The 27,078-nt window shown below is 38.1% G+C and overlaps 1 protein-coding gene across 1 annotated transcript in view; it reads right to left on the reverse strand.

The window, feature by feature from the left end:
- Nucleotides 1–27,078, reverse strand: part of LOC104506229 (usherin-like) — a 305,157-nt gene that overhangs the window by 29,253 nt on the left and 248,826 nt on the right. Inside the window, 1 exon segment of the mRNA XM_010147113.1 lies at nt 21,492–21,846. Within this exon segment, the coding sequence (XP_010145415.1) occupies nt 21,492–21,846 (355 nt within the window).

The raw sequence follows: 27,078 nt of genomic DNA on the forward strand, positions 1-27,078 counted from the left end.
AACTGCAGGTTAAAGAACAGAGCTCAAATTGAAGTTCATGCTTAGCATAAAAATCTGGCATCAGAAATTATGTTGGCACAAAACATGATTAAAATTAGCTTTACAATTGGATGTAGTCTGTATTAATAGTTTTTATGAGGACAGTTATCTATTAGGTTTTCAAAACAGAACTTTTAAAAGCCTAAAATTTACATTCTATGGTTCGGGGGTGGGGATGGGAGGAAGGGAGCACACAACATTAAATTACTGCCCCTGAATTCTGAAGGTACACATTATTATGAATATCATACAAAAGCGATGACTCTGCTTTCTAATCAGCTGCATCATCAGGGTGGGCTTTAATGACAGCAATGTTACAAAATACTTGATCTCTTTTTTTTTAATTAGAAAACCGGCATATTTTTCATCACCCTCTACCATTTTCCCACTAAACCCCAAGATTTAATTATTTACAGTCCTCACCACACTTTGAAATGAAACAAGGATGGAGGGATTTCCTTGCCTGCAGTTCATCATGTTCTCTGGAGACTGCTAAACCATTCCTTCCAGGGATGATTTTTATCCCTGGCTCCTACAGATACTTCTTGAAGAGCAAATGGTTTACATGTATTTTTGTTTTGTTCGGTTTTGAAGTAAGCTCAGGGGACATACTCCCAGAATACGGAGCCACGTTTTCTCCCCCTGCACTGCTGCCATTGCCATTTGTGAATTTGTTCAGCTTAAAGGCTGATGCTGAAAAGAGAATGGATGGCAGTCTCAGGGATTAATTTTAAGAATTACCTTATGTCCTCCCATGACATTTTCAGCCTAGAAATACTGTCCTGATGGAATGGTCAAATATCAATAGCAAAATACACCTTGCAAAGGATAGGGCTGTAACCTTTGGCTTCAGCAGACAATGACATAGCCTTAAACAGGCACAGGATCAAAATCATCGCCTGGAATACGCTCCCAGTCTTTTGTCTGCAAAGCTATGAAACTCATATATCCCATGTTTACACACTGTTAACAGTCCAGATTTCATTCACCATTAAAAGCAATCTAACAAAAGAAAATTTTAATGCCAACGTTAAGATGTTCGCAGACCAAATGACCATAAAATCCGATGGACTACAGGCCCATGTCCTCCTTTCTCTGTCTCCTACTGCAAAGCGTTCCCATTCACTCACTCATTAAATTAAGAATAATCCAGCAAACATTTAAGCGTGCACACTCCCACATTCCTCCTTTAAGGCCTGTCCTTTCAATGTAAACACTACAGGAAGGGACACTGAGGTCAGATGTGACAAACCACTGTGATCTCATCCCTGCACTGCAGCCCAGAGCCCACCCTTTGACACGGCCCTTGCTTTTGGCAGCCGGGTCCACTTCCCTTGTACAGCACTGCTCCAGGCAGGACCCCATCTTGGGTTTTGCTGTGTGAAATGCATCACAGTGGCAGCACAAACTGTTAACAGCAACAAATAAGCTCCTCGGCTAATTCTGCTCTTCCAACTGTAAATTAGGATAAAAGTTATTTAAAATAAAACCTTGTTTTAACACATTTTTCAGAACTAAAATAAGAGAACATGAATCATGAATAATGTATCCATCAAGATTTGCTTCAGATTGCCTTTTTTGTTTGTTTATTTTTTAATTCATGAGCACAGAAGTCACTTAAAGTCTGGAAACTAATTAGCATAGTCTTTCATGCCGTTCAAAGGCAGCAGCATCCATAATGCAAGGTGCCTGCCTCCCTCACTGCCTCTCGGTCCTCCTCCTGGGCAGGGGCAAGGCTGCGCAGCCTTCAAGGGGCTGATGATTTTACACTGCCTACTGTGATTGCTTTTGACTACTTGAAGTGCCCCTAAGGTGGCAACAGGGTCAAGAGGTCTTTGTAGGTTGAAAATGATCAAAAATTAGCATTGATCTGTAGCTGTCAATAATACTCTGTGCGGGTGGACTCCCTGCACAAATGTTTGAACTGCATACGACTACACAACCTAGTCATCTTTGAATCTATCGATCTGATGAAGCAGCACTTTCCAGCGGTGTCACTCCAGGCTTTTCCTCTTCCTTTCAAGGCAGCCCACCAAACCCAGTTGCCCAAGTCTCAGAGCATGAGTTCAAAACGTGACAGATACATCAGAAAACCTCTGAACCACAGAAGAGCTGCCCAACAGGCAGCTTGAGTATCTGTCCCTTCTCCAGGGGTGATCATCAACACTCAGCAGGCTGTCACCAGTCATGTTAAGGTTAAGCTCTGGATTCTTCTCTCTTCTTCTGCCCAAGGTAATCCCTATCTGTCAGGTATCTTCGATATCTGATTAAAAAGCTAGCTCATTCATTCTGTGAGGCTCCGACTAAACTCAGTGGCATCGGACACAACCACACTGCTAACGGTAGTAGTGGTACAGGGATCCAAACCTGTTCCTTCACAACCCCCAGACATAAATGGTGGGAAGGTAATTCAGTACGACATTCCCTTGTCTACAGAGGCAGAGATGCTGAACTCTCCTCGCACAAGGGAGGAGAAATCTGCCATCTCCTGGCAGTCAGAATGTTAATCTGACCATCCTCCAATGCCAATTTTCGAATTCTCCATCAAGGCAGTCAAACCATTTCCTCCACAAGTGACAGAAGTGATGGGAATGCTTGGAGTTTTTGTAAGACTCCTCACCTTTGTCATTATGCTCTTATCCAGTTCCCCATCTAATCCAGATCCTTTGCCATTTTCTGCAAAACTCTAGGAGCATGTCCACCTTCACCCTGATGTTCACACTTACTCCCACACTACTTCTTAGCCTCTGCCTTCACTCTAAAAATTTCAGAGTACATATTCATATCCATCTTGCCCTTTGAGTTGCCTTCCCTCTCAGTCTTGTATTATGCACAGAGTCTTTTTCATGAAAAAAAAAAAAATCTACTCTGTTTCTAAAGCTTTATGCTCAAATTTACAAGGATATAACTTACAGATACACAAGTGATTGCTGAGTCCCTTCCTGTAGCATTGTGGACTGGAATATGAATTATTCCTATGGTAGTACAAAAAAAACTCAAAGGCGAACTGAAAACAAACTATCATTCTTTTGGCAGAAAGTATCTTAAATGGACAAGATCAGAATTTGCATTTTTAACAGAAATTGATGTTGCATTATTTATTTTCCTCCCAATTTGTTTATTAATTTTTTTTAAATCAAATGTTTTGGTAAACTTAACTCTTAAAATTTTATCTTTTAAGAACTTTGAATTTAATTTTAGAATTTTAAAATTTCCTTTCAACACATATTTTTTATTTTAAATCATCATTATTGTATTATTTGATATTATCCAACAGGCCTTCAATAGCAATAACCTGTACCACATTGGTGACAATTTTTAAGGCATATAAAACCCCAAGTATTCTGAAAGAAAACTAAATAAACATTTAATTTTTTTTTTAAGTTTGTAAGATTAAACATTTCCTTATCAAATCTGAAATAATTTTGAAACATTTTGCCCAGGGAATATTCTTCAAATTGTCTTTGGTTGCGATGAAAAGGCACTCTTCCTTTCCCAGCTTTGAGCCTTCTTCTACAGTGGCTAGGAAATGATATTCAGGAATTCATTATATTTGAGTGTCCTTTTTTATAAATAAATTTAAGAAAATTTATTCAAAAATAGAGTGGATTCAAGTTGCAAAGTAAAGTACATAAGACTTACGAAGTGGATTCTTTATTAAAACATAGATTTTGATTGCATGATCATAAAATGTTCTTTCCTTGAGATTTCTGGCAAACTTAATGCTTTTTTCCAGCTTTCAGAATCTTCTTGTAATTTATTTTTAAACCAAATGCTAGTTTTGTCCTCAACATCAGAGAACACTAGTTGTCTATCCTCTGTGACTCCGCATTCCCATCCTTTCCTAACAGTACCATGGTAGCAACTATTTTTAATAAAAAACCTAATTTGCACACCCTGTTTCACTCAGCACATAACTGAATCATTTCCTGTGTGAATAATCCTACATGAGCTTGTGGACTGTACCAGGGAGAAACCTTTAGAAACACCAATTTAAAACCTAAGTTTCAAATGTTTTGCAAACAACAACAAGTAATACCTGATATAGAAATATTACATTACAATTAATTTTCCCTCTTTCTGGCAGAAAGGAGGAACTGCGAATTGTGTGCAGCTGAATCTGTCTGGTGGAGTTTGTGCTGATTTTCACAGGAGACCGTTTTCTTTCTTGACACACCTGGGGACCTGCTGCAGTCTCACCAGGCATGTGAATCTCCCCAAGCTTTGACTTAAAAACAAAGCACCACAAAGAAAACTAGGATACGATACACATTAAAATGAAAGCAAGCACATTTAGCCAGCTGCAATTAGTGACTGTGTTGGCCTTTGGATAGCAGTACACTTTTAAACCACCATCACACTTTTTCTGGTAAAACACTAAAAAAACCCTTAGACCAAAGTCAACACTTTAGTAGTCATCTTCTCCTTCTTCTCTCCTCTTTTCCTTTTCTTACATAATTATTTATTTAAAATTCATCAAACATTGCTGAGTGCCATCTTCTCAAAAATGTATCTACAGTTGTATTTGCCTAATTTGTACTAAGAGATACTGAAATCCAAAAAGAGATTTTTCTGCATGACTAAATAAATTAAATAAACCAAAATATCAATGACATGACATTCCACCGCAGACACCACCTAGAGGATGATGTCAACATATTTTCCTAACATTAATATTTTATCTCTAACAACACTCACAAGACCTACTGTATAATAAACCACAGTTTTGCACCTTCTTTCTTTCCCCCCTGCCCCCATAATTTTGCACTTTAACTATGTTTAGTATTTCTTACCATAAGAAAGTGATGGAGGAGAAGCAGCTCTTTTTATAAACTAGATACCTGACAGGATGCTTTTCCCCAAAGTTTAGCTTTGGTCAGTTCAAATCTGACATCCTTACTTAAACTGAAAGATACTTTTTACTTTGTTATAATTCTGAATATGAAGAACTGGACTAAATTTATCTTCAAAATAAGATTTTAATACTATTTATTTGAGATACAATAAAGCATGAGACAAAGTACTTAAACCCCACTGAAAACAATTATGTGTCACCTTTGGTAAAATGCACATATATTATGTTCTGGTCTTCAGCAGAATGAGCCATGTTTTGTGGAGAGCTACTGGGAGTGAGAGAGGATGGAACAGATATGTCAGAAAAGAATTCATGGTATGTGACATCTAGCATCATAAAGCTGGATGGGACTGCACTGGGATATTTTTATGATATTCTAAATTCACATCCCGAGTAATCTGGAATCTGCATCAACTCGCCAAGACGTTACAGAACTTGCAATTTGCTGAGTCTTTCTTGGTCACAAGGGGAATGGGAATGAATGATCCTTCGGGTGGAGGTTTATAATCTGGGATAGAAACTTCTTCAGGGAAGGTAGAAAGCTAGAAAAGGCAAGCATGAAAACTCTAGCCGGGGTTTGTATCCCTATGTTACAACTGGTGCACTCATACAGCTCAACTCCAGGAATATGTTTAAAATAAGTACCACACACAGTGCTCCTGCTGAGCAGCAACTTTCCATCCACTGTTGGTTAACATTTAGGAGTGGAGCTCCTCCCATGGATTTGTCCTATGTTGTCTGTAGGCATGGCAAAAGAAAGAAAAACCATTGCTGCTGTGAAACAGCAGCTAGAGCCTAAGGGCTCAAACCTGCAAATGGTAGGGGGCACATCCCTTAATATGGAGCGTTAGGGGGTTAATGTTAGATTTTTCCTAATGCCATAAACCGTATCTTCCATTTGATATATTGGCTGATGTCCAGAATGAAGTTGGATGCTTTTGTGAGAACAAACAAAATCCAGACTGCCACACCAGTGCAGTCAATGTCTTCGTAGTCTCAAATATTTTCCTTTTTCCTAGCAATGTCCCAAGTGGCAGGTGCTTTGCAGAATGACTTTGTAATTTTAATCCAATGTAATCAAAACACGGATGTTTTTGTATGCATAAAAATGGATAATTTCTGTACCTGAACTTCTTGACTCAAGGTATCTTGTGGCAGTTATTTTTCCTTTGTTGTAGAAAGAACATGCCCTTGTCATTACCAAATGTTTTGGCTTTTGGTTTCGTTTTAAGTTTTGTTTTTCAGGCATTCACATTACTTCTCTATGACATTTGTGAGTATGTGTATCTCTGCCATAAGCTGCCTTCTTCATCTCCTTTCAGATTATGTCATATAAGATATTGTGAATAAAAGTGGCTCTGAACACTGTAAAACTTCTCCTATATGATCTTAAAATCACCTGGGCACAGTATTTGAAAGTTTCTATTTTCTGTAAAATTTGAAAAGGGCAGTTTGGCTATATTTTTGGTTAATGGAAAACAGGGAGATGAACCCCCTTACTTTTCCCCTCTAACAGCAATTATTTTCAACATTTGCCTTTGCACAGCTCAACAGTCATAATGGGAAGAAGAAATGTAGAGAGAAAAAAAAGTTTGAAGAAAAACTTTAAGGGGACTTGTACAAGGACAATCTGAATCTTAACATAGATTGCAGGTGAACTCCCACATCAGTTTCCTTGAAAATGCCACTGAATGTCATTTGTGCTCCATAAAATTAAGACTTTGCAGTTATATATGACTTTTCATCATAGGATCTCACATCATGTTACAAACATTAATTAATTAAGTCTCAGGGTATCCCCATGTGTTACTGTGTGCAGCTTCAGGAAACTATCATTATTGGTTTAGATCCCCTTTTACACAGGTACAAAAGATGTGTCATATTATTGTTAAGTGTGAGCTTATTTTATTACCTTTTCTCAGTCATTCTGAGTCCTTGTCTCTCTCGCCCAACACATGCAAAAAAGAGCAGTTCTAACTGCTGCTAAGTAGAGGAAGATAACACAGCCTCAAGGCAATTCACAGCTTTAAATCCCTGCTTTCTGCCAGCACAATGGAAAATAAGAGCAACATTTTAAAGGAGACTAAAAGGTTTTTACTTCCTACTGTTTTATTCTTTCTTCTCTACCCTGTACTGAACAGTCACAGCTTTTCATTCAAACTTTGCCTGCTATGTATGTAATCACTTCTGAGAGATACTAAAAGGTAAGCATAAACAATTTACTTGGAGCTACATTCTAAAGGCCAAAGTTTAGTCTGAATATGTGGCTGAACTTAAAATGTCACCTTTAAAAATGAACTGGGTATTTTAAAAAATTATGGGCCAAAATGTATACAACCCCCTATCTCTTGAAAGACTTTCCTTCATCAGGTATTTCGATCCTTCCCTTAATTCTTTACACTTCCCACATGAAAGCACCTGCTGTCCCAATATATATAGGCTGAAAGTAGATGAAAGTGTGCAGGTAGCAGTTTGGGAAAGATGCAGTCCAATTATGCCAATCCATGCCAGGAAAAAAATGTTTGCTCCGCACCTTTTTGTACATAGCTGTCTGTCATTCTTAGGCCAGAAGCACGGTGCTGATGGAGGTAGGGATGCCCTCTCTTTCTTCTGTAGCTGGAGGAAAGTTCAGGCTATCTTCTGAATATTAGGTGGGGATACTGATTAGACATATACTGGGGGAGTCACATTCCTCAGCAAAGCACAACTTCGCATCAAAATACTGACAGGTTCAAAAAACCAGAACTTGCAGGATGTTCCCCCAGGTTTGGAGTAGGGGATCCCTGCTCCTCCTGGTCATATAAGCTAGCAGAAAGCCTGAAATTCCCCTGTGTCGGTAAGAGGAACAAAAATCTTATTTTCCCATTGCAGCTCCCATGGATGGCACTGTTGAGGAAAATAATGAGGTCCAATAAAAATTAACTCCCCTATTGTTGTGTTCAGAACTTGCAGGATGTTCCCCCAGGTTTGGAGTAGGGGATCCCTGCTCCTCCTGGTCATATAAGCTAGCAGAAAGCCTGAAATTCCCCTGTGTCGGTAAGAGGAACAAAAATCTTATTTTCCCATTGCAGCTCCCATGGATGGCACTGTTGAGGAAAATAATGAGGTCCAATAAAAATTAACTCCCCTATTGTTGTGTTCTTCAGCAGCTACGTCTTGCCATATGAAGCATCAGAATCCAGTCCACACCAAGAAAAAGGTTGAAAAGAAGACAAGAAGAAAGAGCAGTTGTAAAGTTTGGTAGACTAACCGGAAAAGAAGCTGCTTGCAGGATTAATCTCTGGAAAACAAACGAACAGTGGATGGATGAACTTCCAGACCCTTCTAGGATTATATGTCTACAGTTCCCTCTATCTTAAGTCTCTTAAGGAACACCATTGGGAAGAAACTCACCTTGGCACAGTCTATGAAGCAGTGTCTACAGACTGCCCATTCCCATTTTCCGTGCTGTGAAACGAACACTAGATTCATATACATTCACAGGAAAGTAGACAGCTAAATCTGCTGCAGTGTGAACAGGAAAAGCAGCTAGCTAACTTCACTTTTTAACATCAATGCATAAAACCCCCAGAATCTATAATCATGTTTTTTCACATGGTTACACATTCATTAGTCCCTTCTAGTGTGGCTTGGGCTTCACAGTGCAATCTTTCTGCCAAAAAAAAAAAAAAAAGAAAATCTAAGCTGCTTGTGACTTGAACTAGTAAGATGCGTTAGTACGAGAAAAGATGAAAGATGTAAATACTGAAATATTACTTGAGAACTACTGAAGCATAACAAGTTTAGTTCAGATTCTGTATTTTCCTTGGAAACTTACGTTACTTGGGAAATTAAAATAGATCACTAAGTCAACAGGTATATAGTTAAGCTTAGTACAAAACAAATCGTGTTGGTTTCAGAACTGAAAATATCTTTACAACACATTATTGACTCTGGCATATTAGCTTGTAAATCCACTAGTTTCACCATCTCATCTATAGATTAGCTGCACGCATGCATGTTGTAAATGAACAATCCAAAAAGAAATTACAATTTAGTAAGTTTGGGCCAGACTTGGAAGTGTATTCACGTGCTCAAAGCTGAAGACAGGCACTATGGAAATAGTCAGAGCTCCTACATTCAGACACAAGACTGTGTAGCTAGTGTCCTCAGTCACTCTCTATACTCTGTGCAGAGGAAGGGTGGTTCCTCCAAAGGGAAAGTCAAATGTTCAACTTGTTTTGAGTAGCCCTTCGGAGGAGCCTCACTCTCTCTCAAAACAGATTAGACGGATTAGCCTGTATCCACCATCTAAAGTAAGTTTTTAGAATTCAGAGCTTTAACTTCTGCTTAAATTTACTTAAGACTCAAAGAGCCAAGATGCCAGTGACATTTTCAATCAGCACACAGCAACAGACAACACAGGAGAACCCTGTCTTTTTTCTTAAGGTGAAACAGAAAACTATTGGTAGCTTTAGAAATTTAACTACAGCTCTTTCAAATGGACTTCAAAATCGACAGAAGCTTCCTTTTGCCTTCTCAAGGTTCTTGCATCATGTCTTCATGCCTAGAAGAACAACACTTAATGGTATGTGCAGATGGCATTCAACCAGAACAGGGATTGGGTTTAGTTAACCCGTAATATGAAGCAAGCATCCCTGAATCCCAATTTCCATGCATAGATCTTCAATCTGAGATGATGTTACTCAAATCACTGTAGTTTAAATTTTCCGTTAAAACTCTCAAATCAATGCATGACCACAAAAACAGAAAAAATGTAGAATGCTAAAGAGCAGTTGCAAATTTTTGTCTCAGAAATGTCCTATTTACAGTCACATGTCCTCAGCTCTATTTGTCCACAAATGGGGCACTGTATTTGACATCAAAGAAACTAGAGCTCAAATTATTGTGTTATCTGGCAGAAAAGGTGATATTCGTCTTCTCATTATCTCTTAGGGTCTCTATTCAGTCTTTTTAAACCAGGACTTTCAAGTAACCTTAAGCAAGCACTTAAATATGTCACTGTCTTAAGCTACAACTATAGCATAAACGTCATGATCTATTGGTACATCATGGGTCTAGCATTTCTAGAATAGACAAGCATTACAGAAAATCTAAATTAGCTTCTGTCTTGAACCCCTGAAGAGAAAACAATAAAAAATAATTTTATGATGCCATAATGACAAGAATAATACTTCACTGCATCTGGGAAAAGATGTCTTCCAGACTTCTCATTAATTCTTTTTTAAAGTCTGTTGAAATAGAAGAGCTCTGCAAAGTTTCATTCATTTTGTTTGTGGAGAGCAAAGTTTTCTTTATAGCAAAAATACAGAAAATTAATCACTTCAAGGAGTCCACTTCCCTTACTCTCTTGCTGCATGAAATCTGCATTTGCAATTCTGATATGTGGGACAAATGTAAACTTGATGGTTTTTTGCAGCCACTGGAGTAGTATCTCCACACTGTGTGGAGGATTTGGCTCAGGCTAGGAACTCTGCACTGGATGGGAAAAAGAATCAGTACATTCAAACCTGCAGCAAACGGACTGGGAAAAATGCTTGGAGCAAAATTCAGATGAGTAATGAGTTGCTGTATGCCCCAGTAGGTTAAAAAGATAGTGGGACCTCTGTTCATCTTCCTATTATGATTATAGGACTCCTCAGAATTCTTTTGGCACACAGACAACACACACCCCAGGTGTCTTGTTCAAATGGACCTCACCCCAGCAGCAACATCGTCTGGATGTTAGGGTGGTGTTGGCACAGAAGTGTTTAGAAGGCACATGTGCTACATAAAGAAGGAAGGTGGAGCAGCCATGAATCAGTGTGAAAAAGACGTCCTACAGCTGCAGAGCCAAAGAGCTTGGTGGAAGATACTTTGCTGCAGGTCCACCTGAGGCTCTTGCACCAGCTGCCTTCGGTGAACATGTACCTGCCTATTTGTCTCCTAAGGCTTTGCCTGCGTCACTACAGAGCCCTGACTAATATGAGCTTTAAAGGAAAACATCCGACTGAAGCAAAGTCCTGCCCATTGCAAGGACTGCAGGACCCATAGAACATCTCAACATAGAAACAAGTTCCTAAAATATTCTGGAAAAGGCAGGTTATTTTCTACTAGACTCTCAAGATGGGAGTTAATTTCTGCTCCCTATATCACTCATCATAGCTTCTAGACTAGTCCAAGGAAGGATTGTGAAGGGAAAGGAATGGAGGAAACAGTTTTTGCAGTTTTGGTGGAGGCAGTAATGCAGCCTGCAGTTGCCAGAGGAGTAACAGATTATGTTTGATGCTCTAAAGGCTGTAACATGGCACCTGCTAATAAGGTGAGGAAAATGTCTCTGAATCTGGTAGCAACTTTTTCAGGGCTTCTTCCAGCAAGCCCTCCACTTCATGCATAGAAACCATCTCTCCATGATCATTGTTTTTCTTGACACTTACAAAGCAGTTCAATGAGCATATCCCTTCCAAATCTTCCAGCCTGTCAGATGCTGTTGGACAGAGACCTGTACCAATCTCCCTCTTTCTCTAAAGGCTGAGGAGTTTTTACCTGACGAATTCTAAAGAAACCAATTTAAAAATGCAATCAGTTTTTACAGTTAAACCGTAAAATCCATCCATTATGGGTGCATGTGAGGAGAGTACAGCATACTTTGATGTTCCAGGTCCCATTTGCTGGTCAGGTATAAAGCTCGAGGTGCTGAGGGAAATACTTGTAGCTGTGATGGGATAAATTCATAATTTGGACTGTGTTTCTACCCTAGTACGGATTACATGTAAGTAGACAAGCCCCATGCATTGTACGTAGGAAGTCTTCAGACTACCATCCTCACAGGAGTCTACTACTATCTGCCTTCAGTTTCTTTGGAAACAAACCATGCAACCAACCATGAATTACCTATGGTTTGGTGCTATCATTTCTGATTATACTGGTACTGAGAAGTTGGAAGGACAGATATAAAGACTGTTTTGAATATCATTGAATCTGATTAACTGTCTGGTTTGGCCTCAATTTAAATTTCTCAAGACTAAAAGTCCCCTGTCATGTTTTCCCCGTTCCATACACAAATGAGATCTTCACAGGATTCAGAAACTCTGCTAGGTTTGAAGATAAATGCAAGAGTTGCCTGCCAGTTCATTCACCAACCAACTAACCCAGTCAAATAATGCTCAATCTCCCTTCTTCCATTAGTCTGTTCTCCATTGTTCAGTTGTGTTTTCAACATTGTCAAAATGCATGAGTTTGAAAAGACAGTCACATTTTTGATTCCTTTTTCATACCCAGTTAACTTTATATACAGTTATAGTGTAATGTAATAGTAAACATATAACTCTCCATTGTCACCTGTTCAAAATGCATTGGAATATTGAGTATTTTTTTTTTCTGTTTTAAATCTCCATCAAAGCCTGTGTGAGAACTGGAATAAAAAAACAGCCACGTTTTCCCATACTGGAAAAGTTCCAGAAGGGAAAGGGCTCTTGACATTACAGAGCTAAAGGAGTTTTCAAGACACTTTCTATTTCCATACTCGTTCTTTTGTATGCTAGGTTGCCTGCCATTATGTTTATGTAATTCTGACAGTGTTCTTAATGACACACTAACAGATTGTAAAACACGCTGCTGGCATTTACTTGTTTTTTATATTTTTAAAACAATGTCCTTCATGTAACAGTAGTTAAGCGCGGCAGAAGGACATCATTAGAGCCATGGTTAAACTGTAATTTACACCATTAGGAAGGCAGGAGCAATTTTTATTGCCTGGCAATTTTCTTGCTGAAATATTTGGACCATATGGCTCAATTTGTGTAATAACCTTAATTTCAGCACCCTTCAGGTCTGCCTCCATCTCCTACGGAATGGTAAAATGCGGTTTAGCAGAAAAGGCAACTGTCTATACTTAGAGAGTTGAGATTAATAACATGTCACGTCCTGTTTTTGGTGAAGGAATTCGAACAGCAGCCAGATGGTATCTCTACAAATAACTGTCAGGGGTCTTGATCTAATCAATACAATGTATTAATACATCTCCCTTCACTGCTTCTCGAGGGGCTAGCGTGCAACATCTGGAAAGATTGGAGGGACCGCCAAGTAGAAAGCTGATCCTTTTCAGAATCAAACTGAGCCCAATTAATTTTTCATGTATACTTGATAACTGTTTCATAATGAGCTATGCGTCTTGACGGAGTTAGGGTTGGCGGCATGAGGGGCTTGTGCTTCCTATCCCCATTCAGTCCACTTACAGAAACCAACCCATTAATCAAACTATCTGGCATAAAACTGAAATCTCAGCTCAGCAAGAGATCAATAACCATCCTTTAAAAAAAAAAAAAAAGGCAACAACAAAGACCCCACCACACAACAAGGCTTTAGTGAGCAAAAGTATCCAGACATGACATTAGTAATTACTGTAACAAAAAACAAAACTCCAAACCATGCTCACCTGACAGGCACCTATAACATAGAATTTAATATTAGCTTCCTGTCAAAAACTAACATTTAAGTCCATTAAAAATACACTGCCATTCTGCCTTCTAGATAGAGAGGCCATCTGGCCCCTATTCACCATAATTGCTATTATAGTCTCAAAAATAATATTTATATAGAGCTGTAAATTAACAGACGGACACCCATTCCCACTCCCAAAGAGCTTTCTGTTGATAAACTCATGTTTTAGCACTGTGCAGAATTAGGGTCTCCTAAAAAAGGAGAGTGGCAAGATTATACATGCATTCCCCAGTGTTTTTTGTAAAGTCTGAAAGGAGGAGAGAGAGAGGTCACTTGGCAGGCAGAAAATGGGAAACTGCAGCAAGCATAGGGGAGACAAGCTCAAACGAGGCTGTGAAGCTGAGTGATGGGAATGGATTCAAAAGGGAGCAGTAAAGAGAAAGGACAGGAGGTCAGCTGAGAATACTAAACTTACCTTGCGTAGGACACCCAACGGCTGTTTGATGAGAATGACTTTGGTGACTGTAGACCTGGATTAGATTCAAATGGAGTCCCCAGCGGTACAAGGCTCTATATTATATTACCAATTCCCATGAGCCAAATGGCTTTTTTTTTTTTTTTTTAAACAGGCCCCATTTATTAAAATTACACACTGCTTGTTAAAATTCCCTGTGAAATATAAGCATATGACATAACACTTCTCAGCCAATTTGAATACAAGACCTTATCTGTGGAGGGGAGTGGGGCAGGAGGGTAGGATGGGGAGGGGGGAATGGCCTTTCTAATTACCAGCTAAAAAATTCTTGTATCTGTAGCTGTTAGGCATGACTCTGGGGATTTTAGGAAGCTGCCCTATGACTTTACCAACAAAGAGAGTTATCTTGGAGTTGCCTGATACATCCACTTAAGAATGTTGGTTAAATGTGAATTAAAACCTAGTCAAATCCAATTAAGTGTTTTTGAACAGATATCTAATTTGGAAACAGCTGTACATATTAACCAACAAATTTCTGCCTCTTCCTCCATTTTTATTCCCTACTTATATAAGAAAAAGCATCTGTAGCTTACAAAAACTTGTTTTTAAAGCATATTTAGTGCAGTCACACACAACATGGCAAAAGGGAAGAATTCATATTATATCCTCCATATGATATCTTCCTATGAAATTATATTTAATATGGTGAAGTTTTGTTGGAGTTTCTGGTTTATTTTGGTTTTACAAATTAGAAAACACCTTTTCAATGGCGTTTTTCTTCAGTGCCTGATTACTCTTCCAACTGAAATGCAAGACTTACAGAAAAGCATCATAGGGAAAAGCATAAATATAAAGCATATGTAAAACAGAGAGAGAGAAACAGCATATGGATCATTTATACAATCTCATTTTACGCATCTACGTTTAGGCTTTGCTATGTGGTCACCTATTCTCTTATGACTGCAGGTGCACAAGCTGAAGAAGTTACTACTTCCAGATTGCTGCCCACCACCAACTTTGTGTCAGAGGGTACCATCTTCTAAATCTGTCAACCTGTAGAATCTCATTTGTGGGTTAGGAGACAACAGCTAATTAGTCAGCTTAAAATCAACCACCTTCTTTTCACTGTCACATGCCAGTAGCAGCACGAGTACACTAGAGGAAAGCAGTCTTGTGTGAGCAATTGCAGACCAAGGATGGTAAACGCCCATGCCTTACATGTTCTGGAGGTTTCATGGTCCATAGAGGACATTCATGCTTCTAAGTCGGTTAGATGCCTGAAGTCAGGCACTGTAAATATCCTTCAAAAAGCCTAATTCTACATGTATTTCACCCATCAAAGAAAGACCCATTGAATGGGTGAAAACTGGATCTTGTATGAGGTGAAACCCAAGGATAAAATACACCAGATATTTCCAAATAGTTAACTAATTTATTTGTAGAAAAAATCACCTATTGATCCAGGGACTCTGGTCTAGTCAATCTAGACGGTGCAATTAGGCATGGCCAGACATAACCCTGCCAGTGTTTTTACTTCTTGTCCAAAAGTTTATCGAAGGGCAAAGTTACGTTAACTTCACGTTGCACACTGAATTAGGAAGAAAATATTCAAGAAAAAAATCCAATGAAATAAACTCCTTTGCTGTAACCTTCACTAATTCTAAACAACAGTTGCCTGACAACATATTAAGACACCAGATAAACCTTTCCCTGCTACCCTGCATCCTAACTTGCAAGGATTCTTCCATTCTTGGCAGAGTCCCAGCAGGGTCTGAAGTTATGTTTTTGTGGCTGCCGAAAGCATCCAGGAGACACTGAAGTGGCCTTGGTTACAGTAAGGACGGTATAAATAGACAAGCTGAAGCCTCTTTCTCTCTCATTGTTCTCACCCAGTTCTATTACCACAGTACTTCAAAATCATCAAAGTTGTGCAACAATCCATTTCATCCTTTCTGCTCTAATTAGGCAATTCTACATGTCTGTCTTGATAGGTGGGGCTTACTGAAGCACTTAATCAGTTTCTGGAGGGGCATCGTAGTGCCAATCCAAATGCTTATTTAAACAGAGCTGTAGTGCCAAATCCAGCATATTCTGCAGCAGCATGGAAACAACAGAGTCTGTGAGACACAGATTGTCTCACACACTCTTCTTTTTTTTTTTTTTTTTTTTTAGCAGCCTTCAATGTGAAGGAGCACTTGTCCTGTATTCATCCTGGGTAAGCTTCACAGGTCTAGAGATTAAAACATGGGAAGCATTTTATATTATTGGGCTTTCCTGGCAAATAAAACAATTACAGCATTTCCAGTACAAGCCCTTCCTGAAACTGTGCTAACGAGGTTTTGAATCTTAAAAACTGCATTTAAATCAAGTGATTCATTTGCAAAACTATCACATACAGCACATACATAGTAGGTGTGGGTCATTTCATTGAAATTAGAAAGCAAATGTCTCTATACATGAGAGGTCACCAGTTGTTGTAAGTTAAAATCTTTTCACTGTTAGGCATAATTAAAATACTCTAACAGTGGTTTCAGTAATTTAAACATTGCAGTATTGTTGTAATATTTTTCTAGGCTTCAAGAGTTCACAATTGTTTGGTCCAATCAAATCTGGGAACACTGGAGAAGTTATCACCCATCAAGGTAATTACTTTCAAGTTGAAATAATTACTCCATCAATGTTAATGGTCTTTCAACTTCAATAAAGCACTCACCTGCCGATAATCACAGCTAACCTCTTGCTCTCATGCAATTCCCTCTCTATTTAGCAGGTTATATTACAGCCGTTAGAGTGGTCACTTGTCCTGAACAGCTGCTGAATTTCACTTTGATCGGCTGTGAACCATAAAAAAATTAGTCATCTGTGTATGATTTCCCCCTAACCCATAAGCCCTTGCAGAACTAAGGATATGAACTTTTGGCTGCATTAGGGCACTGCTGAGCAGCCATCTTGTTTCTGGTTGTGTCTATTTTCCACTCGCTAACAGCAGCACAGTAGCCTAATTAACTTTTGCCCTCCACCGCTGTTTACAGCTTTCATTCTTTGCTAAGTACCACATCTTCTGAATTTATGGCATGTGTAGGGATTCCTCCATTCACTCTCATGTTGTTTTCTTAGAATGCAGTCCATTTCCCAGACATCTGAAATAGGCTTGTATAAAAAAGTCTCACTAGTCCCTCTCTTTGGCATATCTTTTCTTATACTTGTGGCTATGATCTTCATACCTTCTTCTATAAGGAAGTTGTCATGTACAGTCCTGCATACTGCATTACAGAATAATATTGTATACAAGGAAGTTAATAACTACATGGTATCTCATCTCTAATGCTGCCAAACGTTCACACACAGATGTATTAAGTATTTCTGAATGTGATGAATAGAAAAGAATTAACGCTGGATGCAAGATTCCAGATATCTGTAAAATCCTGCATAGGAGGTGTGCGTATATGGCAGTACTGGCCACTTAAGATTACTTCTGATATATTTTAGATGATGTTTTTCAGCAAGTAGACTTTACTTATTACTTTCAGTCTGGTTATATATCCGATATACAAATTACTGTCTGGTTATAAAAGCATAATCATGCAAGCCAAAGCCTTATCCTTCTACCAAAATCTCTATTATTATTGCTACTCTGCAATATGTCTACAGATTTCCCTACCACAGATGAAGCATCTGCCAAGAGATGCTTGGCCAGTGTAGCTGTATACTATCTCTCCAAATAATGTAAGGTAAGCCAACATATGTTCTCAACTGTTAGCATAGCTGCATCCAAACCAAAGGTTTTGCTGGTCCAGTGCTAACAGCTATCAGCTAAGAGACGTGTTAATTTTTTACACCCCAAGCTGACATAGTAATGCCAAAAAAGCCTTGTAGGATAAATTTGGCTTGAGAGCCTCATACTGCAAAAACACCATGTGAGTAGACTTGTGCTTCTAGGTAGGCCCAGGTGTAGGATTTCCTGGGAATAAGGCCTATAATGCTTACACCTCGCTCATGCATCCTCTAACAATCCCACGATACTTCTAGTTACACTCTGCTGAGGCAGACTTGACACTTTGTGGCCTTGATTCCACATGGTAATAATGGGGGTCACCTCTGGATGCTTTTTCTTCTCCAAGCACATTCTAGCAGCTAAATTTTTGGCTCACCTTCTTGGCTTTGAATTATCCAGCTCATGATAAACAACGAAATACTTGATGCCATTGTAATGGGAGAAAAAGCATTACATACCCACAAAACACCTAGCAAGGAAAGGTCCACACTTACCCCCAGTTTTTACCTCATAGCGATCATTGGAATACAACAGTTAAAGGGCTCTGATGCCTTGATGCCGTTTGGATATGGCCTTATAATGGAATCAGCCCTGGGTCCTATGTTCACAAGCTTAAACCCTAAGTTCATGAGTAAGATGTTTGCTTTGACAACCCAGTCACTTTATGCAGATTTCTGTAAATGAGAACTTAGTGTCAATCCACTCCTCTATAAACACATCTGGCTCCCGTTAGTGCTGTCACTAAGACACTAAATATCACCCTTGCTTTAGAGGGTTAAAATGAATGGGGAAGACATTGCGGGAGACACTTGTACTGCTGTAACCAGTCTTGACTTGCTCTGCAAATAAACCAGCATGTCAGTTTAACTTGCTGTCACCTAACATGTGTCACTACAATCCTGGCCAAACAAGCTAGAGAAATGGGTGACACTCCTCTTTAACTGCGAAGCATAAAATGACTCGTGTACTTCACTTGCTTCGAACGGTGCAGGGAGATCCTTTTGTTTGAGTGGCAGCAGCTTTTGCTCTCAGAACTGAGTTCTCATTTTTATCACTATAGGCAGTGTAAATTTTCAAGGGGTCAGCAATAACCGTAAGGTACTGGACAGCCATACCTTTGGCACTTCAATTCAAATACAGACTAATGTACCTTAAATAGGGAGTGTATAGCTGCCTTTGGGAAGGTAGAGGGGATGAGCGTGTCAAATGGTTTGAAAACCCAGAAGATGCTTCTCATTTGGCTGTGGCAATGGATGAAAACGAAGCTGTCAGCTTACAACAGTCTGCAGGGATATTAGCAAGAGCTTAATTTGTATCTTGCAGCATCACAAGGACTGTATTTCTACTTTAGGTCCTGGTCAAGCTTTAAGTCCTGTGGCAGGGAACCGGGGTGCAACTGACAAGAGCAAACGTGGTATCATTTACTGTGATTCTAGCACTGTTTTTTTTTCTGGAATAATCTAATAGGATAAGAATGGAGTCTAACAGATTAAATAAAGGACCGAACTCATTGCTTGCTTAATACTTTAAGTCTTGCTTGTAACATGGAAGCTTGTGTGAGAGAATGACTAATGGCGTATCCCACGAGGGAGCTCCAATAGAGATGTTTTAGGAGATTAAATGATTTAGCCTAGTACCCCTGAAAGCTATATTTTAAAGGGGCAGAAGTTTAATCATTGGAATGCTAGTTCCTTCAATAAAATTACATTTTAATTAAAGTGTCTCATCCACAAAGCTACAGTTAAGGGTATATCAGCAATTTAATGATAAAATTCTATTTTTAAGGGGTTATAACTTTGAAAGTTGGTGTCCGGGTCTTTGCCTGCTGGGATAATTGACCTGACCTCCTGAAGATATCTTTGATAACAGGACTCTGTGCACTTCATGTCAATAACTTTGATTCAAAGCTTTAGCTGTTCTTGTATATTCAGAAGAGGTAGGATTCAGATCTCAGCTCCTTGGTATAAATCAGTAACAACTCTATGAAGATAGTGTAGTTGCAACAGCTTAAAATGAGTGCAACCAATGGAAGAGCTCTGCAGAAAGATTTCTCCCAAAGGGTAGTATAATATTTAAAAATAAAAAAGAGTAACAAAAATAATAATCGATAAATGTTCACAACAAAGAACAGTAGAAAAAACATGCAAGTCTGCTTCACTGCAATGCTAGTAGAATGGCTCTGCATATGCTGCTAGAATATAATTTTGATTCAGGATAGTGTTTGGGGAAAATAAAGGATTTTGGAGCCAGGAAAATAATAATTCAGTAAATAATAACTTGTTAATTTGAAAGGCTTTTAACTGATGCTGTTAAAGAAACACACTGTGGCAACATTATTTAAAAGACCGTTTTGGTAGGTTTTATTACCCACAATACAACCATCTTGGACATTTTCTGTTGTTGTTGGCATGCTTAGAAGACATTGCAATGCATGACTGGCCAGGTCAATTCTGATGCTCAGCAACACACTGCATGCTGCTGAAGCAGATTATTAGGAGAAGCCCTGTCATTTTGCTGATTTTGAAATCTTAGGTGTCCCATCATGATTATGATTGTGATTTCTTTTTTTTAATTAGTTAAGGGAGATAAGTACCAAAATGCTACTGAAGTTCAGTAACTTTTGAATCCCAATCTACTTTTTAAAACCTAGCATACTGTACAATGAGAATGTAACTAATTCAGAAGCCAGAACCATATATTCCTATCATTCAGTTCAGGACACACTTTCTTTTTCAGGAAAAGATATACTACAAACTAAATCTGTTTAGGCTTCCAGGAAGCTAGACACAAACCTGCTTTGGAACCATATGATCACAAGGGTATATAAGATCGCTGGAAACTTCTCCCACCTTGTCACATCAAGATTTATCTTAGGGAGTTACTGAAAGGTTACTGTTGGGTATTGCAGAGAAAGCTCTTTAGGATACTACTTGGATGTCAAACAGATATTTTATAATTGGGGTATTTAAGAATTTAGGGGATTTCTGGTGTTATACAATACAAACATGGCCTATGAATATAGTTTAGGGAAAATTCTAGGTTTATGAAATTGAGGTGGCAATGCTGAAGAAACCCAACTTTATTACAACCTGCTTAAATATTTTCTAAAACTTATTTTCAGAAGACAGCCAAGTACAGCAGCTATACTAATATACAGCAGTTCAGTTCATCTATAACCTCTCGTTCTAGAATGTAATATACAGATAGGAGGAGCAGTGGTAACTGAACAAACCATAACCACCACTTCAGTCACAGGTTTACATAATATTGTTAGTCAGTCCACAAACCAAAGTGCCCTTTCCTGGGTCTATCCCTCCACATACTGAATAGAAATGTAATGTTTACAAACATTCATGTTTGGAAAGTCCCTTGAAGGGAAAGATATGTTAGCAGTGCAAAGTAACATTCTAATGTAAGTACATGTAATGGAAGTAAGAGTAGATCTGCCTTTATTACTGATGAATTATGAGAGGAACTTGCAAATGTGTTGCATATGTGAACTATGTAATTACTAATTAATTAATTTACTTTGTAATTCCAACTGAATTACAAAGCTAAAATTATATACAAGGAGGAGTGGTCTTGCTGTTCTGTGTGCAGCTCCTGTGAAACTATTTCAACAGTCAGACAAAAAGCTCAGGACAGTATATTCAGAGCAAGGCTAGCAAAATTAAGTGCATGTGCTTAATTCCTGCAGACAAGACCTATCTATGCTTCCCAGTAATGTATTTGTCTCTACCAAGAATTAGATATTAATGTGAAATATTTCAGTCTGCATTGGGCCAAATATGACATTTGAACCAACAAAACTACTGGCAATTGGAAACCACACTTTTCCAATCAGTGCTACATGAGATTTCGAAATACCACCGAAACCAAAGCCAAGTAAGAACAACTTAAAACTGGTTCTGTGGTCCAGTTCTTACCATTACGGTTAGTGCTGTGACAGCCGGGATGCTAAATGTTGGATCGCTGCGTTTTTCTTGGTAGACTACTCGATACAGAGATATAACACCGTTGGGAGAGGCAGGCTGGGTCCAGTTCAACCGCACCGAGTATGCACTTGTAGCTTGGGCTGAAGGGGCTCCCATGCCCCATGGGGAAGCCTCCAGCGTTTGGGTTGAAGCCCACAGGCTGTCCACTGACCCCACAGCATTTTGAGCTCTGACACGATATTCGTAGAGAGTAAAAGGTTGTAGAGCATCAGATGCATCAATAAATTCCAAGGCTCCTTCAGCCCAGATGAACAAAAGGAGTTCTTCTTGACTGCCCACAGGACGTCTGCAATTAAATCAAAAGCAATATGTTTAAAATTGAAACTAACTTTAACAGACCCATGGTAGTAGGCCCTGAAGTTCTAAGTTCAACCTGTACCTCAGAAAAGTACAGGACTTATTTTTATACATTACACACACACAAGGAACTGCTTGTCTATCTTTGCATCTTAAAAACATTTCCCTGAACTTGTCTTAGGTGTTAAGTAAGGAAGAAGAGATTTTTGAGGCAATCATTTAATTATTCTCCTTTGTCTAGAAGAATACTATAAAACATGTCAAGCAAATGTGCAGGTGTGCTGTCACAGTCCGTAGTGTCAGAGTAGCAACACAACAGCATATTGTCCTTTCAGGACAGAACACATCAGATATGAGACTTTCAGAATTTAGAATGTGAAATTTTAAACCCATATGTAATTGCTAAATATAAATGACTTGAATTGCAATAACGATGCAAGTTTTCAACATTTCTGAAAATCAAACTATTTTTGGAGGTACTCAGCTCAGGATCCCTCATTTATGGAAAACTTACGACCAATTTACTTGAGAAAAATATTACCTAGTGAATAAGGGAAAAATATTCTATCATGCCCTCAAAACCAAAGCTGCGCACTTTTAAATTCTGGTTTGCTCACAATAAAGATCCCATTTCTTCTTGGAAATGAAATAAGTAATCCCTTGTGCATAAACAGCAGAATTTGCAGCTCCACCAAAAAACTAGTTAAAATATCACAAGTAGTACTTTCTGTGATAAATTATGTAATTTTTTTTTGCAAGGCTGTTTTTCTTGAAGAATGAAAACTTAAGATGTCTGAAGACAATTCACTATATAAGCTTCTGGCAGAATGGTTTGGGTTGGTGGTTTTGTTTTTGGTTTTTTTTTTTCATTTTTGTACCTATGTATGTATACCTCTATGTACACACAAACATATAGATACATATATACACAGATATAACATTACTACTACAGATGGTGTTGTGTTGGACCTGGTGATATTCAGAGTATCAGAGGAGATAACAGATGATCCTCAGCCAGTTTTTAATGTGGTCTCTTCTAGTGTATAATTTACAACAGTTGTAATAAGCCAAGCTCTCATCTTCAAAACAGAGTTATCAAATCAATTCTTTCACTTGGCATAAAAATGTTTGTGTGAAATTAAGTTGGTTACATTTAAACACTGTGATAAATCTCAATGACAGTCATGTTGTACTGCACATGAATTCAAGTATTTTTCCTACTCTTCACAGGAACCTTGGACTTTGCAGAATGTAAAAGCACTTTCACCCTCCATGCCAACAACAACAAACAAATTACATTATCTGCCACTTTTATTGCAAGTAGGGCAAATTTGCAGAAGTCAAATTGGTTTGTCCGAGTACTAGGTGTCGTCATCACTACACACACACAGAAGCTGAAGAACATTTCTTTGGCAAGAAAGAAATCTGTATTTCACATAATTGTGTTGGACTTTTTTTTAAATTATTTTTTGTTTAGATCAACCCCAGGAATTACTTTAAAAATAAAAAATAGAACAATTTTTTAAAACTGATAATCTGAGTTGCTTGTAATAATATATACCCAGGTATTTACATGCAAATATGAAGAATACAATGAATACATGTGTGTACAAAGCTGTTCATCCTTTGTGTATAGCCATATGTAAGGCATGCATGAATACAGTATTTACTTTGATGAAGAAAAAGACTTTGACTAAACTCTGAGCTAGGCAGTCTATATGTACACTGTTTAGTTTAAAAGAGTTAAAGTGTGATTTTAAAAAAAGAAGAATTTTGAGGTACAATGTCTCTAGTGTAGTGTAATAGACAAATTAAAAGATGTGTTGATACTGAGAATTGGTTGGCAGAATTGGGTGAAGAATGGCAGGTAAAACAGGCAGGAAAGATTCCCTAGCAATTCTCTCTCTTGCAACAAATTATTTGGAAGACTTGGGGTACAAAATTTCCCATTGATCCCAAAATTCCATCAGCTATTTTTAGTACACTTCCCCATGCTCTACTGTAATGGTAAATTAAGCCTTATGCAGAGCTCTCCCTTAGATGCTGTTCACTGCCTGAATGCAAGACACAGTTCTGAAAGGTGAATCGCCACTATGACTTTCTCCTGCACCTAAAAATACAGACTTTTCCCTCTGTACTCAAAAACATGCTTAAAACATCTCTGTAGATAAGTCAAACGAGAGTATATTTTACTTCAGTAAAGTCACATTTAATACGTCATGTCTGACCGAACAGTATGGCACTTAAATGAATAGACATATTTACATTTTATAAATTTTTGAAACTCTGTGATAAATATTTTTTTCATACTGAAAGATCAGATATGCCACCAACTGTAAGCTCATCTGCAAGCAAAGCTGTAGAGTGTAGTCTGGTTAAGTATTTAGATCTTATTACTGTTGAATATTTAATGAATGAAACTTATGGTTAGGTAAATGGTTCCATCTGTAGTGCTAAAAACCAGAATATTTTCGTGTATGAATAAACTTTGAACAGAAGTGGTTGAACAGTCTGTAATCATTTCAATCTTCTTAAGATTTAAGATTCAACTGCTCATTTAACTGGAAGTGTTTCTTATGTACAATGAGCTGCAAAGGAGAATAACATTTCCAAGAGCTGGAAGCTGTCTGTTAATCTGCATGGTCTGATTTGCTGCTTACATTCATTTTAAAGATGCTCAGATAGAGTTATTTTTATAAGGGCAAATTCTCCCTGCCCCACTGCCAATCTGAGCCAGATGACATAGAGAGGAGAATATTATCTTCTTTGTGACAGATAACTATAGAGCTGTATGCAGAGTTGCTAACTGCAACACTCACCCCTCTGCTTTCTTAAGTGGAAGGAGACTCAGTGAATCCCTGAGGTCTTGCAGGTCAACCCAGAATGACTCATCACATGTTTACCTTTCCCCATGAAACAAAAGTACATGCTTTAGCAGGGCCTGCTTACCAGACTGGTAGTGAGTTATTTCTCGAAACACTGAGAAGTCCTGGGGTAAAATTCAAATGATTGGGGAATCACACTCTCAAATATGGGGGAAAAATGCAACATAAACGATGTTCCCCATCTATAATTTCACCTTCAATTAACCAAAGCAGCCCCGCTTACCATTTGGATTAAACAAATCTAAAGTAATGTAGTTTGTACATTTTTCTTCTTTTTTTTTTACAAAAAAGTGAACAAAAGGAATTTGATATTATTGCATGTAATATGCCTGTTTAGATTAGGTGTTCTAGCAATTACAGATGAAAATAAATAAATATATTTGAAATATAAAATATAAGTATAAATATATAAATAAACCCCTTCAGGAGTTCTTATACTCAGTGACATACCATATTAATTCTTATATTCATCCATCTACCAATGTATGTTCCTTGGAAGCTGTCTTCAGTGCAGATCATAGTTAAGGGTATAAGAGTAAGCAATAAAAGCATTAACAGTCAGTCTAGAAGCCTCTAGACTGCAAGTCACAACAGTCAGCAGCCACCGAGACATGTCCTCTGTCTTAAATTGCTTGTTGAGTTTTGTGCTACATTTTCACCATCAGAATTGGTCCGCTAACGAGAGCTACATGACAATCTCACATATTTATACTAAATAATATAATCCTACTGAACATTACATAGACACTTTGACATAAATTCAGACGCTCCCTTAAGCAAGATATGAACCAAACTCTTAAAATTTTACAGGCAGTAGTTATTTAAGCATCATCTTGTGCATCCCACACAGTGCATGTTAGTGGTCAATGGAGAGCAGCTCCATTAGCTGATGTGGCCTGTATCTTACTAAAATACAGCAAGAAATACATAACCTATTTCCATAATATTATTTTTCCACACTAGAAATTTCTGTGGTTGTCGCAAGGATGTTATGAAATGATGAATGGTAAGAGAAGTAGGTTGGGTGATTGTCTCATGAACCACACCGTGAATGAGAAAAAAATCTCTTCTAAGTTGTGGTCTTTCCTAGAAAAGTCTAAATGACTCAGATCTGTGTTTAAAACTGCTATATGAATCAAAAAATAAAATATCATTATCTCTTTTACAATAAAATAACAATTTAATTCTTTGGTTTCTAACAAAATGGCTGCAAACCTGCAAGTGCTTTTATGATTCTAGAGGAAAGTACATGTCCTGCCATTTTAATGCAAAGATGTGCACACACACTAGCTCCCCAAGCATTCCAGGTTTTGAGTTAAATGAATTTATTTTGGTGGTGATGCAGTAAGGAAGAAGCACATGATGAAGAAGAAATTACATGCCATAACCTCCCATAGAAATACTGCAGTCTTGCTGCTATAACAATGTAAGGCTATGTGTGGCTACAAAATGAAAAAGAACTATGTGCTTACATCCCATTTCTGATTTTTTTGCAGCTATCTGAGAAAGATTTGATATTGTTGTTGTCTAAGCACATTTAAACTTCAGCTGAAATAACTGCCAAGTGATTCATGCCTATGTAGGTGAATATAACGATTGTATCTGGAGCCCCAGTGCGCCATTTTCATTTCACTTTAAATAAAAAACAAAATGTATCTATGTCAGTCAGTGCCCTTCTGCTGTACTCAGAGGTATCAAACAGGCTACAATTATGATTGTGAAGTGATTGTGTCACATTGGAGGAAGGTTTATTGCTTTTGAGTCTGCTAGGCAGTAACACATTCTGTTTCATATTACTCTTTATATCATTGTTTGGCTGTGACTAGAATAATCAAATGCCATCAAATGCTGTCAAATTCAATTTACAGTATTTTTCATTGAAGCAGGCTTTCTGCATTATATTTCCTGTTTTCCCTTTCTATGGCTGCCAGGGAATAGCAGCGGTAATCATCAGCTTTATTTACAAGACCAACAGAGTGAAGACATGTCTTGGGCTATAACATACACTTTATTCCTCTTTTTACAGGGGAGGGACCTGGTTATTTTTTGATCAGACAATTAAAAAAAAAAGCAAACAACAGGATATTTCAAGAGAGCTGGAAATTTTAGAGACTACTAATGTGTTTAAAGCAAAAGTGAATTTATATTAATTATCACTGCTGATTCCAAAAGGTAATTTGATTCCCTGCCTTCTCAGTCACAGCTCTAATATAATAACATGTCCCATACTCTCTGTTGGAGGCAAGATTCAGCCCGGCATGTCTTTGCCACACTTATGTAGAGTTGGGAAAACCAGGAACTTCAGACTTTAAGTTCCTCTCCAAACCATGGCTTAA

The sequence above is a fragment of the Eurypyga helias genome, unplaced genomic scaffold (genome assembly GCF_000690775.1).
Source record: "Eurypyga helias isolate BGI_N326 unplaced genomic scaffold, ASM69077v1 scaffold6362, whole genome shotgun sequence".
Classification (NCBI taxonomy): domain Eukaryota; kingdom Metazoa; phylum Chordata; class Aves; order Eurypygiformes; family Eurypygidae; genus Eurypyga; species Eurypyga helias.